Source organism: Charadrius vociferus, unplaced genomic scaffold (assembly GCF_000708025.1).
Source record: "Charadrius vociferus isolate BGI_N301 unplaced genomic scaffold, ASM70802v2 scaffold722, whole genome shotgun sequence".
NCBI lineage: Eukaryota > Metazoa > Chordata > Aves > Charadriiformes > Charadriidae > Charadrius > Charadrius vociferus.
The window spans coordinates 632,688-650,902 of NW_009647220.1; the positions used below are offsets into that span (position 1 = coordinate 632,688).

General features: G+C 39.9%; 1 protein-coding gene across 1 annotated transcript in view; it reads right to left on the bottom strand.

The window, feature by feature from the left end:
• Positions 1-237: 237 nt before the first annotated feature.
• PIK3R4 (phosphoinositide-3-kinase, regulatory subunit 4) overlaps positions 238-18,215 on the bottom strand; it is a 25,996-nt gene continuing 8,018 nt past the window's right edge. Inside the window, exons 6-19 of the mRNA XM_009879593.1 lie at positions 16,858-17,031; positions 15,573-15,718; positions 13,868-14,071; positions 12,806-13,007; positions 11,045-11,244; positions 9,855-10,065; positions 7,798-7,963; positions 6,842-7,006; positions 5,416-5,627; positions 5,017-5,148; positions 3,496-3,596; positions 2,355-2,443; positions 1,796-1,904; positions 238-859 (exon numbers count right to left, since the gene is read on the bottom strand). Coding sequence (XP_009877895.1) covers positions 689-859; positions 1,796-1,904; positions 2,355-2,443; positions 3,496-3,596; positions 5,017-5,148; positions 5,416-5,627; positions 6,842-7,006; positions 7,798-7,963; positions 9,855-10,065; positions 11,045-11,244; positions 12,806-13,007; positions 13,868-14,071; positions 15,573-15,718; positions 16,858-17,031 — 2,282 coding nt within the window. The 3' untranslated portion in view covers positions 238-688. The remainder of the gene's footprint in view (positions 860-1,795; positions 1,905-2,354; positions 2,444-3,495; positions 3,597-5,016; positions 5,149-5,415; positions 5,628-6,841; positions 7,007-7,797; positions 7,964-9,854; positions 10,066-11,044; positions 11,245-12,805; positions 13,008-13,867; positions 14,072-15,572; positions 15,719-16,857; positions 17,032-18,215) is intronic.

The following is an 18,215-nucleotide window of genomic DNA, read 5'->3' on the forward strand; positions in this document are numbered from 1 at the left end:
CATACCCAATGATAGATAACACCATCCTGGTGGTGCCGCTTTGGGTTCCCAGGACAGCAGAGCTTACCACTGGACCCAAGTTGAAAGCAAGCTGGATGCCAGGCACAAAGTACAGTTGAGGATCTGACACAAGGTTAAGCTGGTCTCAAACTACAATTAACAGCCCAATGGCTCTGGCAACTGAGACTACAGAATTACTGCTGTAACAATGGATATAAAGAAACTCAAGTACCAAACAGGGAAGCTCAAGTGGACTTTATTGTAATTATTAGGATGTACAGGGACATTAGTGCACCGGTTCTTATTTCATTTCTCAGATTCAACATAGGAGCAGTCAGACAGTGAAGTACGTGTATCAGCTCTTTGCTTTTTGCACATTTAGAATGTGTGATGTGGGACATCTTTAAACCATTTTCTGAAAGATCCTTGAAGAACAGTGTAGTCAAAACCAGATTTCTTCATAGACTGCTTGGTATTAAGGAAATGCTATAGATACCAAACATCTTTAATAAAATAAGTGATTAAGAAGTGCTAACAGGGTGGCAGGATACAGATAACTGCTTTTATCATCACCTTTATAGTATCTAAAGTCCATTCTATTCCATGATCTGGAAACAGTCCTTGAAAACTTCATTATAACACTATTTCTTTATTACAAATATTTACATACTATATATCAGTACAACTTTTATTTCCACACTTTAACGATTCCATCCCTTGATGCAGTTACTATAAACCCTTGCGTGGTCTGGAAAGTTGCGATATCTGTGATAATATCATGATGACCTACAGGGAGAGACTCTGGACCCTTCCGAGGGGTCTCATCAGTGGGCCCTAGTTTTTGCTTGTTTTGAATTTCCTGTACAAAAACAAAGTGAGAAATGTTATTTACAGACAGGTAAGCAAAGGGGAATTTTCACACATATTAGGTTGTCAGTGTAAAAAGCCCCCTCCAAAATCTCTTAAAACATATCAACCAACCAACCCACCCCACCCAAACACAAACCCTCCCACCCTTCAAGAGTTTTCTTAGGATTACTCCTTGGTTCATGTCTTTTCATCATACACAACCTAAGTCTTAAACTGAACTGACATTACAGCTCTCTGGTTAGGGAAATAATGTTTTGGTTGGTTTTTTTTTTTCCTCATATTTATTTCAATGACACTACTATAATGCAATATTCCTTTGGGGGGCGGGGGGAAAGCTACAGTGACACATATATCTTAGTTCCCCAGGGGTTTTACAAAAACTGGTTCAATAGCATGAATGTATTAAGAACTTAAGAACTTCAGCTAAAACACTAAAATAAAAGATACTAAAATAGTGCATCTGTAGACCCTCACTGACTTTTTTTCAGTCACCTCTGAAGTAGCATTGATTTAACTGAACTGAAACAAAACATTATGCTATTCAACAACTAGCAACACTGCCAATTCCAAAAGTCACTCTCGAGGATGTCATAAAAACTGCAGCGTTCTGTTACCATATTATTTTGGTGCCAATACATCTCACATTGCCTTGCTAAGATCCTACACAAAAGACATTGCAAAGACTGATCAAAGTCCAAAGTGTTAAAACACTAGGTTTCAATATCCCAAAAGAAACATGAGTCTGGCTACTGATTTTTTTCTTTTAAAATAACTTCTCCCTAACTGCCTGAAAACACAACACTGACCGCATCCACAACAGGTAAGAGAGACATAGTTATAATTAAAGCCATCGTGTAATTACTATAACACATGGGGCCATCCAAAAGGCAAGCAGAATAGGTGTCTATCAAACCAAACAAAATACCTGAACCACCTCCGTGCCCTCAATTATCTTCCTGTAATAGGAAACAGATGGGCAATTAGAACTTCCGGCAACAACGTATGATCTCTCAGGGTAGGCTAGATCCCAAAACCTAAACACAAAGAAACAAAATCAAGCCGAGATATTCAATTTTATCAGCTTAATGCAGCTGTTTAAAAGCTGTCTTGCTCTTATGATGAGAATGAGTGGGCACAAACGCTATATGCTTTTTACACTTAGTGGAAGAGAGTGATGCAGAGAAATCAACATTCATATCAAGCTGACACCAGTTATTGTTTTGTTTCTTGTCATGCAGCCTATCAAGAACTTTACAGAAGGGTACACATTGTGTTTCAGAGAGATAACAAGTTTTGCACTACCTTTGCTGAGAACAATTCTGTCAGCTTGCTGATGCTTACTAATGAACACGTTTGCCTAAGTAAGCTCCTGCATTAATGGTTTGACTTCTTGGAGCTTACTTAGGCAATGCTTGGCAAAATGGAGTACACCAACAGGGATGGAGGGGAGTGAGTCAGTCAAAAAAAGCTGTTAGTTTTATTACCTTATTTTCATGTCTGAGCCTGCTGTCAGTAATATGGGATTACCCGATGCCGGACTACAGTATATTCCGTGGATGCTGTGAGGAGAAGGCTAGTAGGGAAAAGGGATATATAAAAATAAGTTATCACCAAGAGCTGTTGCCATGCTTCGGAAAGGGAATTCGTTCTTTACCACATTCATTCACCCAATTTCCAAATCTTTCTGACAAATGCCAAGTTACTTTAATGGGCCACATCTTAACATGTTAAGCTAAATTGCTTCCTTACATTTCACAGAGCAATGCAGAGTTAACTCTCCATAATGCTCTTTTGGAATCTTGGAAATCATATTCACAATGATGGCACATGAGAGGGACTATTTCTAAAAGAATCAGGCAGGCAAATCATGCTGAAAAGCATATGGATGCTCTAATTTTTTATGCTATGAAGGCATTAAGGGGCAGACATATAACAGAAAACTAGCTTGAATCACAGAGTCCCCTGTGTGCAAAGTGCGTGACTAAAATGAACTCAACCTGCAATCTTTGTAGCATGTACAAATTCAAGTTTAGGTAGATTCCAGATCCGCATTTACAACATTTACAGAAGTAGCTGTGGTTATTTTCGTGCATGTGTTTGTGTTTTAAGAATCATATCCCAAATTGCTCCTTCCCCAATTAACTCATTGAAGAAGAGCAACTTCATGCTTTAAACTAGCAGTTAAGTGTAGTAGAGGCATTATATTACAGAAAGAATGTGCAAAAGAGCAGATGCTTACAGAAGTATGCACAATCCCAGAAACGGCAAGTAAAAGTAAGTACAAGATGCCACATGATGAATTTTGGCTTTGCCCTAATCTTTACAGGCTTGACCAGCTCACTGCTTTTCTAAGAGCATGATTGGATATAGCAAGTGAGTGTTACATGTACATTCCACAAATAGCAGAAGATACCAGTGAAGGTTCAGGTTACACCGCTGTTTTACAAAGGGGATTTAATTTTGACAGCAAAACAATTATGGAGCCAAAATAAATCCCAGGGCAAGCTCCTGGTGCCAAACCCGCACGGCCATGGAGACAGGTAACTGTCCTGATGCACAGCATGGAGTCTGAGGCTGTTGTAGCCCCAGCTACACAATAGAAACTGGAAAAGAAAGAGACCAGACCTGCAGTTCTGAAAGAGGCGGTGCACTGCTGGCCCACAAAGTGAAACGACGGTCACCAGTTTCCATATCCCACATGGAGACTTCATTATTGCCTTGAACAGCTACAGGGAAGATATTGCCAATACAAAAAATATAAAACAGGTCAGTTAGCTCTTCACTACCTGTGCTACTGACATGACATAGGGGGTATGACAGAGACACTTTCCACTTGCTCTCTGCAGCTTTTATGTTAGTCTTGCTTTAGCAGTAAAGCCATGCATGTGTTTTGTTTGGCTTACTGCTTGGAAGTGGCTTCATTATAGTTAAAAGTGCCTAATTAAGAGTTTAAGTGAAACCTGCTTTAATCTCCAACCCTTTTAAAAAAGATATTTAAACCTCATTTTCCTCCCTAGATAACTTCTCATCCTTCTTTCAGAAGGATCGATGGTCTGTTCACATGGTCATCAGGGACTTTGGAGATTACTCCTGGGCAGGTAAGACAGCAATCCGAAGTTACAGAGTTCAGTAGCTACAATGATGTTCCACACGCATCTTTAGTGTGGGCAGGCAAAGAATTCTGTTCAAGGGATTGTTCACGTGCCTGGCAGCCACCTGGCAGGCAAGGACTTTTTAATAATACTCCAAAGCAATGAACTTTGTCACTCATTTATTCTTTAGCAGGGAGGAAACAAACTAGAAAGCACAGAGAAGCTTGCTTTATTTGTATGTTTTTTCAAGAAATTTGTTTTATCTCCTAGGGTGGTTAATAACTAAAATAAGAAGTGAAGCCTAAGAAGCAAGTAAAATTGTAAGAAGCAAGTAAAAGGAGAAAGTGAAACTCAAATTACTCTCATTTTACAACAACTTTATCAGTTTTGCTATTGGAGGATTAGTTTAAGCTACTTGTCCATTTCAGAATGTGTTCCTGACACAAACACTTAAGAGTATGTGACAGTACTACATGCAGTGAGGATGAAGCAGCTGTGAGCATACCAGATGAGGAATGCTGGGATATTTTTGAAAGCTCTAATCCATGGCACAGCTGGGTTAGATTTAAGTGGAATTAGAATGAGACAACCTTTTGGTCTCTGCTCTACAGAGGTACTGAAGGCAGTGGCAGAATTCCCATCAGCTTCAATGTATGTCATGAATTTGGGTTAATTTGGGTTATATCTTTTATAACGTTTTGTCCTTAAAAAGAGATGTGGCAGACAGCACACAGGGAGGGACCCTCACGAGAGCTGTAATACTCAGAAGATGAGAACCGTAAAGGCCGTCTGTCATTTTCATAATGACTCAATGCTATTCCCCCCCCTCTCTCCCCCACTTTTTTAATTTAAAAAAGAGCCAGGAAGAGCACAATGGCAGAAAACAAGTATGAACCTTCCCTTTTTCCTCTCCTCAAACAAAGCACAAGAAAAACTACAAGGAAACAAACAAAAAAATCCAATTACCCCCCAGGGCTTGAAGCAGAAGCTGAAACAGAAGCTCCTTTAATCACAACCTCTGGCAACTGTGAGGTAAGTTTAAGACATCTTTTACCTGCAATTACCCAGGACTGATAGACAGGATGCATGAGCAGGCGTCTGATTCGGGCCTTGGAAGGATGAGAATGGCTGGAGATGGGTAACTGAAACCTCATGTCCCAGCAGGCCATGGTACCATTGCTTGTTCCTGGTGAGAAAAAGCTCCCATAGTCAGAAGGGTAAATAGATGGTGTTTTGCCCAGGTCCCTGTGCTCTGTTCCTAGGGAGATGGACTTCAGCCTCAAGTACTTAGAGGGCAGAATACTTCCACAAATAGATCAGGAGGTGTTTCCCTCCTCTTGTTTGAGAAAAGCATATTCTAGTCAAATCAGATCAAGCAAAAGCTTGAGCTATAGTTATTGTAAAAGAAAAGCAGAAGCGAAGGGGGAGAAGCTAGGAAGAAATACAGGCTTACCAATACACAGCCAGCATTGATGTATGTCCACAGCAAATGAGGTTATGAGGCCTAACTTCAAATCATGTTTCAGTGTCCAAGCGTTGCTGCTAGATCGCAAATCCCATCCAACCAGAGACCCATTAACTGTACCATAAGCCAGTACAGACTGGGCTCCTGAATTGAAATGATGCATATCTACTACACAGCCATCATCCTTCAGATCCAATGACCTGGATTAAAAGAATAAACTAATTTAGAAACAGATATGACTCCCTCCAAGTTTAAGACTCTTTCCAATAGCTAATGCTGAGCAGCATTTTCCTTTTCATGTCACTTCTCAAGACATCTGCTAGAAACAACTCCTGATTTTAGTACCACAAATGCTTATCCTCTCTCAAATCTCTCTGCCAACAGGACCTGCAAGTCTTCTACAAACTAGTAAAACGCTGTCAGCAGCTCTTTGCAAACAAACATAGCTCTGTGCTCTGGGTCTCTCTGTGTGTTTGATATTTCTCTCCCATTCATGCTCCGTGTTTATCAGATATTCATAAACCCAGAGTTTATGGGCAGGAACACCCCTCTCCATGTTATACTGCCAGCACTTTCAATCACTTACTCTGTGTGCAAATGGACACCTCCTTCGGGCACAACTGCAGTGTATACCGAAAGGGAAACTCTGGTTTGTAGTTTCCATCTCAGTGATATTTGGCTTATTTAATTTCTGAACTTAATCCCAAATAAGAGAGGACATTTGAGACCAATACCTTACTTTTACTTTGGACAGAAAAGAAGTCTTTGAGATGGTTGCTAGATTTGCTGGGGCCTGGACACGTCCCTCATTCAAGATGGAAGATTAAGCTGTTGAACCAGTGCCAAATATTTAAAAACTGCTCATATGGAGATAAGTAAGAAAGAGCTAAACCATCCCGAAATAGTCCCCTAAATAATATCCCATCCCCCATATCTTTGCCACCTTACTTACATGAAAAGCCTGGGAGGAAAAAAAAAAACAAAAAACAAAAAAACAAAAAACACGCAGGCCTGAGGCCAAATCAGGTGTACATTTGTAAACGTTTATATAATGACCTGATAAAGTAATTTTGGAGGTTCTTTTAAAGTATTAACATCCTAACAGAGGAGGTAAGAAACTACCAATCCCAGCGCGTAAATAAAGGAATTGAGAACTATTCAGACTGACTGTTTCAAGCTCATAGTAAGTCCAGTGACAGAGGAGGCACCAATAACCTAGAGCTACGAATTCTCAGCCTCTGCACAGCTGCCTTTCAACCCTTCTCTACGAAGCCGGATGAGATCCTGGATTACAGCCTTCCAGTACAGCCTGGGCTCTGCCAGCAGACAGCCTAGAGCAAATCAAGGGATCTAATCAAAGAATATACCAACACCTTGAGTTCTGTGGTGAGATTTACCTGCTCTAAGTACATACCTGCTTTGTATTGGATGAATTTTAGGAGATTTTGGGAGCTTTGAAGCTTCAATGCCAAGAAGCTGGATGGCACCGTTATCCGAAGCTATAGCCAAGTAGTGTGAGCCTTGGCAGAACGTAAGTGTCTTTACATGTCCTCCAATCCGAGAGTACGTCAAAATTGATCTAAACAGTAGAGAGAGGGAGAGGGGAAAAAAAAGGAACTTTTTTTTGTAGCATGTTAAAAAAAAAATTATTTCTCTCAAACACCTACTTAAAACCAATGACTCTTGAGAGAGCTTTCAAAATAACGTTTTCTAAGTGTTCCAATATCAGAAAGCAACATAGCCTAAGTTGCCTCTGCAAGCTTAACTCCTCATCTTTGAGCGTCTAAGTTATGAGTCTCCAACTGCAGATGCACACATTTGTCTACCAATAAAGTAAGTGTCTAACCTAGATCCGTATCAAAGTAGCATACTGTAGTTACTGTTATTTAACTGACACTGCAGCTCACTACATCTTTTTCAAAGTATTGTGAGACAGACGTCCTCTTCTCCCAAAGATATCTGTCACAGAGATGGTCAGCCCCACACCACCTATGTTTCAACCAGCATCAAAAAACTTTCCTGCATCAAGTATCACCAGATGAGACAGTTGAGCATAAAGCTAATTTATTCCAAAAATCTCAGATGGCTTTCAACAGCAGCACCAGGATATATTTATGTCTGTATAGAAATGAAATTAAAAGCCTGTAATTACTACAACGGTGAAGCAGTCCCTTTGCATTTGCTAGCAATTTTTTTTTCTTTTATTAACTAATTGAAAAAGCAATCTCGTATTTTCTAGTTGCATACAAAGAGGAACATCATTATTGAAATCTCCAGCACACCCACAAGCAACTCATATTTTGTTCCCTGCTCCAGTTTATTTTGTACTCTAAAACAGCAACCCCAAAATCCTACGAGTTTTAAATCTACCTGGTTGTAGTGGTTTTTCCTTCCATTTTTTGGCTGTTCCAGATTTTCACCGTGCCATCGTTTGAGCAAGTAGCAAAAATGGAGTGTTCATCAGAGACCCGAACACGGTTCACCGCAGACTTGTGTTCATGAAGATGAGCTACCAACAATCCTTTGGGACGCCATCCTGCAGGGAAAAACAAAACCATAAAGTTTGGTGTTGATTTCCTAACTTAGTAAGAACATGAAAATCGCCCCAATCCCATCCACCAACAGCTGTATCAGGATACAGTCATTACAGCTGCAAAGCACAGAAGGCACTGAAAACACAAAGCTAACACATTTTCAATATTAAAGGCAGAAGCCTATTTGCTCAATTCTAAACTAAACCCTATTGACAGATCTGGGTAAGAGGAGTTTTCTTTTAGATGGGTTCCATGCACATTCAATGAAATTACCAAGAGCCCTTCTTCATAGACTTTGTAAAAATATTGGTGCACAATTCTCCTGCGATAAGCCTATGCAGATGGCCATTTGCAGCACAACAATCTCATAAGTGCCCAAAATGCACATAATGAGCAACACATTTGAACAGACTAAAGTTCCTGGATCATCTGTAGAGTGCATGTGACAGGCTCAGTGTTACACTACATGCTATGTTGCCAGCCTTATGTACCTAATAAAATGAAATAACAGCTCTTCTAAATCCCATAGAAAATTTATTCCAGAACTTCAAAAATAAATTGAGGAGTTGAGCTGCCATGCAATAACTCTTGCCAAGAAATTGTCAACATGTGTTTGATATGTTTCCTCCTCTGAAATAAGCAATGCAGAAGTATCCGGCTGCACTTCTAACACGCATCTACGACAGTGAAGGATTAACAGCAGATGAACATAATGAAGGATAGACCACAGCAAATTTCAGAAGATGACACAAACTTTAAATATGAACATTTTTCTGGCACTCACTCACTTGCGTGGCAGAGCAAGTCAGCTGCTTGCATTGGGACATGTTACTTCAGAGGTTGTAAAACTCTCTTCGGAAGACAAACACATGGCCTATCCAAGCTCAGTCAAGGTTAGCTATGTTCAAATGCTGTCTGGTTGGACCATTTTCCTGATTATTTTCTACTGCTTCCCTTAAACTGACATGGTAGCTGCATATGCCCAGGTGTGTGCATTTATGCTAGATTTACAAAAAGACTTTAGCATCACCATGTTGATTACTGCAAGCCTAGCTGGCACAGATTCTGCTCCCAATATCTGGAGTTTAAGCATGTGAATTGCCATTAGTAGTGGACAGTCAGGAATCTCCATATGAGATATCCAGCAACAAGTGCATGGAGTGGAGAACATCAGCAGAAAAGGCTGAGAACTAACCTGGGTAAATCCCAATCTCAATGTGGGGCTTCAAAATTTAAATTGGGGCCATAGGAAGGTGACTGCGATTTAAAACTATGCCTTTCCTTCCCCTCTGAAAGCAACAGTATAGGATGGGAACACACACCTTTTCCTTGTGGCTGGGTACTGTGTTGCTGTCACCACTTCTGGCAGGGACAGGCTCCTTTGTAAACAAGGGCAGCTCAAACAACCCGCCCCAGTACAGGTGCCACTGGGTAAGAAAACCTGGACAAGAGGTTACGACACCCACAGGATGGTTGAAAATCTGGAGCCACCCCAGGCACATTTCTCACCTCCCAATACAGTGTTTCTCCCCTTGCCCAAACCAAGCTACAGGCTGTTACAAAAGGGCCAGTTATCTGCCATAGACCTGGTTACAAACAACCCGCTTCAGAAAACTCACTGGAACAAGGCGCACAACCTAAACTTCAGACCAGTGGTTTGGGTCTGTTACTGCAAAAATAAAGATCTCGGTTCCAGACCCTCCTTCCTAAGTCATGCGGGTATTTTGCCAAATAGGTATTCTGCATAGTGGGCACATTTCCTAAACTAACAATTTCCTTTCTTCCTCATCTTTTGCGTTTTTTCCTTGAGATGAGGAAATTTTGACTCAAGTTATATATATATTTTTTGTTTGTTTGTTTTTGGTATAATAACCTCAGTGGCCTGTGATTTACCTGGAGGTGGGGGCTTGCTCTCCCACTCAGCATTCTCCATCATCTGTTTGGCAAGTCTCTCTGCGTTACACTGTTCTCGCTTCTGCTGGATCAGCTGCTGAAGTTCAGTTTTGCAAGTGGTGATGCGTAACTGGTGTGCAGATGGGGACACTGTACTGCTCGGTACCTGTATGGTTGCTTTCCTGGGCTGAACAACTGTTCCATCAGATGCCTGTAAGAGATAAGCACTTAAAAATACACGCCTTACATTCTACACACAGGTAAATCCTGCTCTTAAGATTACTGGGTCACACTAAGGAAAAGCGGAAAAATCTTTTTTATTGACTCAATTAGCAACAAATTAGCTTTAAAAAAAATGGTTTTCGTGCAAGCATGATAACAATTTAAAATAGTGAAAATTATTATTTATAGAAAAGCTTAACCATTCACTTATTCTACCATGTTTGCCTAGTCTGTTCTGTAACCTATTTTTAAAAACTGCAATGTGCCATGCACACCTCTTTATGTGATTATTGCAGAAGCAGATATTGCTCTCAAGACTGACAGAATTACAGGTTAGCTTTCAGACAATTATTTGTTTATGTTGGGCTTTAAAAATAAAAGCGTGAAGTGTTTCCCCCCTTAATTCAGAGTGCACACTCATTTAAAGCTACCAGAAGTTAATGTCCAACTAGAAACAGAATAGAAAGAAGTGTTCATAGTCAACAGATGCCTCCACAGCCTGCAGGGCTCCCACCTGTCCTTCTGTAGCCAGTACTAAGCATTACAGGTACAGGATGTCTAAATGCAGCTATGATGTGATATACCAGCTCAAAGTTAAAATCATGACACCTCTTCTCTTCCTCACAACACATGTCAGGGCATGCAATTTGAGGAAAAGTCTTCTGCCAGAATAGCTTACCTAATAATTGGCTAATCCGTAAAGCCCCATCTCTTCATACAAAGCATCTATTTGTTAGCAAAGCTCTTCTGTTCAACTAACTAAACTTACTTCCATCCTCTCTCTATCCCTATTTTAAAAGTAACAACTTGAAAGTCAGCTGCTCTGCTGGAGAAGACACTAGGGAATAGCACCGGTGTAAAACAACCTCCAAACAAAACAAGAATGCCACATCCCTATAGTCCCACTCTGCTTTAAAACAATTGAATCATTTCAGTTTAAGTGTGACGATAGTATTTCTCAGTAATACCTGTGGAGAGGATGACAAAGTGGCACAAATGCCTGTTGAAGACTCTGAATGAAGTGGTTTCCCAGCCTGGATGGCTTCAGGATCAGTAGTTTGCCCATGTCCTTTGGGTATTGGCTGGGAGATGTTAGATGGTTCCAGGGACCCAAACATGCTCTTCCATTCTTCATTTACATTTGAATCTTGCTTTACATGTTTTCTAGCTATAAGCAATTGGGAGTGAGAGAAAAAATAATCACGACAACGTTCACTCAGGCTGGTCATTACTTTCAGACTATATGCGAGTCCAGTGTTTACATGCCAATTTATTATTTATATAGTTAATAGAGAAAAACATACTGCTAGGCTGTTTAAGCTAGCTGACAGGGGTTTATGAGGCAAACAGAACACACGTGGCAAGTGCTCTGTTTACACCTTAATCCTACAGTTGTTGCATGCAATAAATCATTCCAGCACAGGGAAATTATGTGTCTAGAAGGCTGCAGGATTAAACTCCACATGATTATTTTTTTCTTATGAGAGTTACTCCATTATTGGCATAAGACAGGGATAAATTCGTAATAGCACAGTATGCAAATCATTGTCAATGTCAAATACAATCAGTTTTCCATCACAATTGCAACATCACCTATAGATTCAAGAATATTATCTGTAAACAGGAAATTTATTTACTTTCAGCATTCCTCTGGAGTCACTTAAAACTGTAAGATATAGAAAGCAAAACGGAAATACGGGACAAATTACATTTGGACAAAGTCAGTGAAGAAGTTAAAGGTGTTAAGACTGTGCAGGTGACAGTTTTGGGTGACGTCAGTCAGTTCAAATACAGACTTCATATACTAACTTTTAAATCCTGTCCACTCCTGACTCCACAGGATGCAAAAAAAAAAAAAAAGAAAAATCCTGTACTTATGTAGTTTCCTTTAAAATGATATGCAAAATATTTGCAGTCTAGCATCTTAATTCTGTAAATAAGATAGCAATAGCTACCTGGCTTGCAGATATTTCTGTATTTTTCCATTTGAAAACACAGAACCTATCAGTGGCATATAGAGGAGGGCCTTACAAGTTTGACAGAGCAAAGAGGAAGCTCACTGTCTGGAAGAGAAGAATTTTGAGGACACAGAGAACTGGAATAGAGTTAGCAGCAAGTGAATTTCAAAGCTGAACAAGGAAATATAACAGGTTTTTCAAGCTGAAAGAGGAGCAGGCAACACAGTAAAATGGGGGTGGATGAACAGCTGAGGAACCCTAAGGTCAAAAAACATGTACTTGGCAGGTGAGCAACAGTTGGCACTCCTCAGTGCCAGCCTGTTTCAGCATCACACCTAGGCCCCAGTTTCCTCCAGGCTACCTCAAGAAAACATCCTGGATTTTCACAGTTAAAGAGCTCATCACTTCTTGAGAGGAAAAAGAGAGAGCAGAAATGTAGCCTTCATCATTTATATTGTTACCATAGGTCACTAGAGTCCTGTTAGTCGCAATCAGCTAAACAATCTGTGCATATTACTACTGCAAATGCAGTCAAACTAATTTAAATACTGTCAGGGCAAAATGTCCCCATCTTTTACTGATGCAGAGAGCATTCCAGCACCTCACATTTCAAACAGCAGCAGTAATTTTCTTATTGCAAATTCAGTGAAGATGGTGATAGTTAAGTAGGCTGAATTACTGAGAACACTTGCTGAGCAAATTAAAGACTCAATTCTCTGACCCTGAAAGAAAGGCTACACCTTATCTATACAGATCACAAAATATACCAACCACGTTTGTCATCAGGCTCCTGCTTTGTTTTAACAAGATCCACTTGTCTTCCAGTTATTCCCAGAGCTGACAAGTCAATCACCCCTTTCTGACTGCTGTCATGCAGGTGGCTCTGATCCACTATATTGGCTTTAGCTTTATTTGATTTTAACATAAAGTCTTTCAGTGCTAACAGTTTATCTTCTTCCTCCTCAGTCATCCCCTACAGAACAAAAGAAAAGATATTATTTACTTTTGAACAAGAACATTCATCAAGGTACAAAGATGTAAGAAACAGTAAGATTAATGACTGGCTCAGAAGTGGAAGGAGAGAGCACATCCCCAGAATTCAAGGCACCAGTCTACCACTCATACAAGACTTTGGGTAAGCTGCTGTAGTGCAAGAATATCTTTCCTCCTCAGGAATAGGGCTAGGAATAGTGAAAGGGCAGAACAGCATTTAATATTGGATCACTATTTGCTGCAGTCTGCTTTGTTGCCACTTCGGCCATGCTTACAGCCCACAAGCCATAGGAAAAAAAAAGGAGAAAAAAAACCCAAACACCCAAACACCCCACCCCCCGCCCTCAGCTGCAGTTCTTCCTCTTCCCAGTTCTCACTGCTTTGTGGGGGTGATTCTTAGTGTTCCCCTCTTCAAACATATGCCTCAACACTTTCCATCTCCCTTCAGCTTTTCCACTGTTACTTGCAGGTCTATCTCTACAACAAATGCATACTCTTCTCTCCAACACAATACACAGCACATATTCTGTAACACTGATACCATCACAGATGTGTCAGAAATCTGAGACATACAACTGAAGTCTTTAGAAATAGGATGTATTTGAGAAGTCCAAACATAAGGTTGCCCTATTTCCGGCAGATCTTTTCAGATCTTCCTTAACTTCTTAACTCTTTGTCCTACAAGCATATACAGAAATCAATTAAGTCAATAGTTTGCAGGATTGGAACCTCAGCCTGAGAGTTCCTCAGAGCAGCAACTGCAAGGTTAGGGTCTGTGGAAACACACAGAGCCCAAGAATCTCAAGCCTGACTTTCAAAGTACAAATAAAAACCAATCACTTGTGAAAGTAGCTTCTTCAACAGCTGTGCAATGGCAGGGTCCTCTGGGGGTGGGCAGTCAGGGAGAGCACCATTCCTCTTCTTCTGACGCATCTGAAGGTGTCGGAAGAGGCTTGTGATATCCTTTGATCTTAAGACATAATCAAATATGGAACGGCTGACAGGCTCTTTAAGTACACTTAGCAGGACTATTTCTTTATCTATCTGCAATTCAAAAAGAGAGACCAATCAACATAGAGGAGGATGATATCCATATAAACATGGACAAATCTAGCAGTAAATGCTGTCATCTCATGTCTACAATGTTTGCACTTTTTTTTTCTAGCCTGAAAGTCAGTAACTGGATGACTGCAAATATTAACATAAAAAACAATCTCTTCCTCTGAAGGCACGTTGTAACAAACAGTTTCCAGCTCAGTCCTGAAGAGCTGCTTTCAGACTGACAATAACAAAAAATCATGTAAGACTTAAAAATTATTGCACATGATTGTGCCAATAATGTAGATTCAACTTCTCTCCTTTCATGAATATATTTCCCCATGTCGGTCATATCAGATTTTCTCCATTCTCTTTCCATGTTCTCCCAGTAGTCTCAGAACATTAACTTGGCATTGCTAGATGGAATTAAAAATTCTACTGCTAGTACAACGATATTTCAAACTTTGACTTTGTCCTACATTACCCTGTAAAAAATACCAACTAGAAGAGCTCTTCCCTTGTGTCAGTCAGATTACTGTTTCCTCCTATGTATACAAGGGAATAAGGATGCACAAACATGTAATTAAGTAATACGCAAAAGCATATTGAGACATTAGTAAACTGTCATAAGAAACTGATAAGTTAAGGCATAATTTAGAATCATTAACTGGAGCAGTCCTTATAAAGATTGTTCACTACTATTAAAACAGAAAAAAAAAAACAACCCACGAACAAGTTTCTATTCTCCCAGGTGGTGATTCAATGCCTGTTTGTGTCCAGAGAACATGTCTGGACAAAGAGTCTTGCAGGCAATCCAGAGTTGATACTTTTATTTTAGTACTTGATCTTTGCAGTTTCAAGTGCAGATCTTAAGATGACAGGGGGAGGGCAAGCCATATTCATGAAAGAGGCTCCCAGTTGCAGTCCCACAGTTAAATGGCCAAACCTAATTCGGCCCAAAATTATGGCAAAAATGCTTGTATAGTTAGAACACTCAAAATAATTAACGGGAAATGGTAGGGTAGGGACTGCAATCTTTCCTTCACAACAGTGTCAGAAGACCTCGTTCCTATAATGTGCTTCTCATAGCTGACTGTCCACATGACAAAACTTCAAAATGAGTCCAAAGTGAGGACTTCTTTATTACAGTTTGTTTCACAGCCAACTTTTCATGCCTTTCACAGCCAACTTTTCATGCCTTTTACACTCCTATAACCAGCACAATATTGCATGAGTTTGATTGTAAACAAGGCAGAGAAGGGTTTGCTGATTTTTTGTAAAATATTCTGCAATTTGCAACAAATTTGAGACAGCAGTCTTTCAAACATGGAAAGCAATGGCCATTCTGTCAATGTATGCCAGCAGAGATCAAAAAACTACGTTGCCTCTAACCTTAATTGAAAAAAAAATAAATCTAATATTCTTATAGGAAGGACCATGGCCAAGACAGGCATAAGAATTATGACTAGTCAAGATATATTCACATTAATAATATTTGAAGTATTACCTGTATTATTGGTTGTGTGATAAAAGGATGGAGGTATGGCATTAGCTTGCAGTAGACATCAGCAATATTCAAATACTGTGCTACCACAGTGATAAATCCAACTGCACCATAACGTATCCAAAGATTAGGATGACACAGGAAAGGTGCTGAAAGAAAATTAGGCTGTTAAAATATATTATTCATATTAAAGAGAGGGTGTCATCCTGTATATGGCAGCCTGTGATATCATTTCCTTCCCCTAGAACTGAACCTTCCCTTCTACAGAGCACCAAGGTTAAAACACTCATACTGAGAAAATGATTTCATGGACTTCACTGTGCCTGCTCAGCTTCCTTGGTGTTGCCAAAAAGCACATTTTTTCCTAATTATTAATTTCAATCCCTAATTTTCAACTACACATTTGCAAAGGAGACTAATCCAAAAATAATCTCAACCTTATTCTGGACAATTACGGAGAATCCTCATACCAGTGATTTAATGTTTTCTTTTTAAGTAAATACTTTATTCCTTCCTTCTTCCACCCTCTTCCTTGAATGGCCACTACTTATATTGTAAGATTATTAGTCTCAGAAGTCCATCTCAGTTTTATGGGTTTTAAGAAGTTGTAATCAAGGGACTGTATCTAGTCATGAAATATAATCACAGGTCATCTGCCCCAAATTCTGAGTGCATTTGAAAAGCCATAACATTAGGAAGAAACACACTACATCTCAAAAGATCAGTTGGTATTTTCTTTTCCATAAACAGCTGGTAAATCTTGGGCATGTCTAAATTAAACTGAAAAGCCTGATGAGGAAGGAGAGAGCAACTCTGTATTCAAGGTTCTACTGAGTTAAATGTTTTTTTTCTGGTGTTCGAAATAGACGAGAAAGGATCGTGTATTGTCTGAAGGACTGGATTCCGCCCTTCCTCAAAGGCTGATGGGTAAGAGTTTGCAAGTTATGTGCCTGATCAATTTCCAGAAGTAACCAGGAGTTTTTCTTTATAGGAGGTTGGCATGAAGAACAAGGAAAGATCTTAAAGCAGAAAGTTTTTGGACTAAGTGTTGTTTGCTGCTGTCCTATACAAAATCAGAGAAGATGCTTCCAATTTGTTCCACCAAAATTATTAGAGTTCTGAGCATTAACATGGTCCAACTAGCAACACACAATTTTTTGTATATTCTAAAACAGTACTATAGGTTTGCATATTGGACAGCTAAGCTGATGGTAAAGCTAATTTATGTAGTACTAAGATTTCTTTTCTTAACTAGGAAAACAAGGTATTTGCCAGTATTCCGTCTTACCGATATCACAAGCAAACTCATAAATATGGGGCTTTTGCAAGAGCCCCAACTGGCACATACAAGTAAGAGCATTGAGGGCTTTATAAATGACAAATTCTTCAGCATCACTGAGACCTTGCTGAAGCAGAGGTTTCAGTATTGATGAGCTTTGCCAGCCAACATAAGCAGCAACACCTGAAACATAAAAAGAACACATAACAAAGTAGCACTTCCTTGCATTTCCTCACCAAAGTTTAATACTGCCATCCCACTGAGACATCTCAAAACAGATTATTAGTCATTAGAAAAAAAGGAAGCTGCTTTCCATTCAAAGTTAGAGCAATATTCTGAAAACTGTTTGATAAAAGCAGATCCCTGTGCCTGCAGAGGTCCTTCCAGATGCCATGCACAGATGTCAGCACACAGCTGGCCAGCAGAAGTCTGAAACAGCAAGGCAAAACCAGCAGTGCTACTAAGGGGTGGGGATGCAGTGGCTGCATTTGTACATGAAAAGGACAAGTGAGCAATAATGAAAGGTTCCGTTAGCAGGTTTTTGTCTTTTAACTTAGTAGTGACTGTAATATGAGTATCATTCAAATTCCTGAAAAGACTGAGCTGGATACTGGACTAATTATCAGCAAGGAAAGTCTATAACAGACATTCACTCAATGTCTTCCCATCAAAATTGAGATTAAATGTAAAATAGCTTTATCGCTTTTACTCTGATAAGGTAATAATCAGTATACTTGCTCACATACTAATGCTGGGCTTTGCAACCAGTTGCTAAAATGAAGAGAGGAAGAAGGGAAAAATAGCACAAGTAAGAGAAATCTCCTTATCTGCCCACAGCCACAGGCAGCAGTACCCACACATACTTTAAGATGAGTCAGAGAGCACAGTTTTAAAGATGTGCAAAAAAACTTTAAGTAATAAACAGCATAAAACAAAAATATAAATTTTGAACTTTATCCAAATTGTTCCATGGTGGTTTTGAACAGATACTGGGAGAGGAGGAGTTAAAAATATAGGTTACATGCCTTGTCGTTTACACTTAATTGCCTCACATATCTCTACATGCTGGGACACTGTGACCTGTGCTTTGGCTACTGGTAAGATTTTTAAAATGGTTATTAAGTTTTCTGAGCTGACAGGAACCTTTAAGTGAAGTTTTAAGGCACTAAAAAAAACATCTCAAATTATAATTTTAGCCTTGTCCTGGTTGTGGCAGGGATGGGGTTAATCTCCCCAGGAGCCGGCAGGGGGCAGGTATTCCCTACCACGTGACCCATGCCCGGGCTATAAGAGGCGCTAGCGGGGCGAGGAGAGGAGTCGCCCCTCGGGGGTGGGCTGCGGCGGTGCGGGTCCGGTCGGTGCGCTTC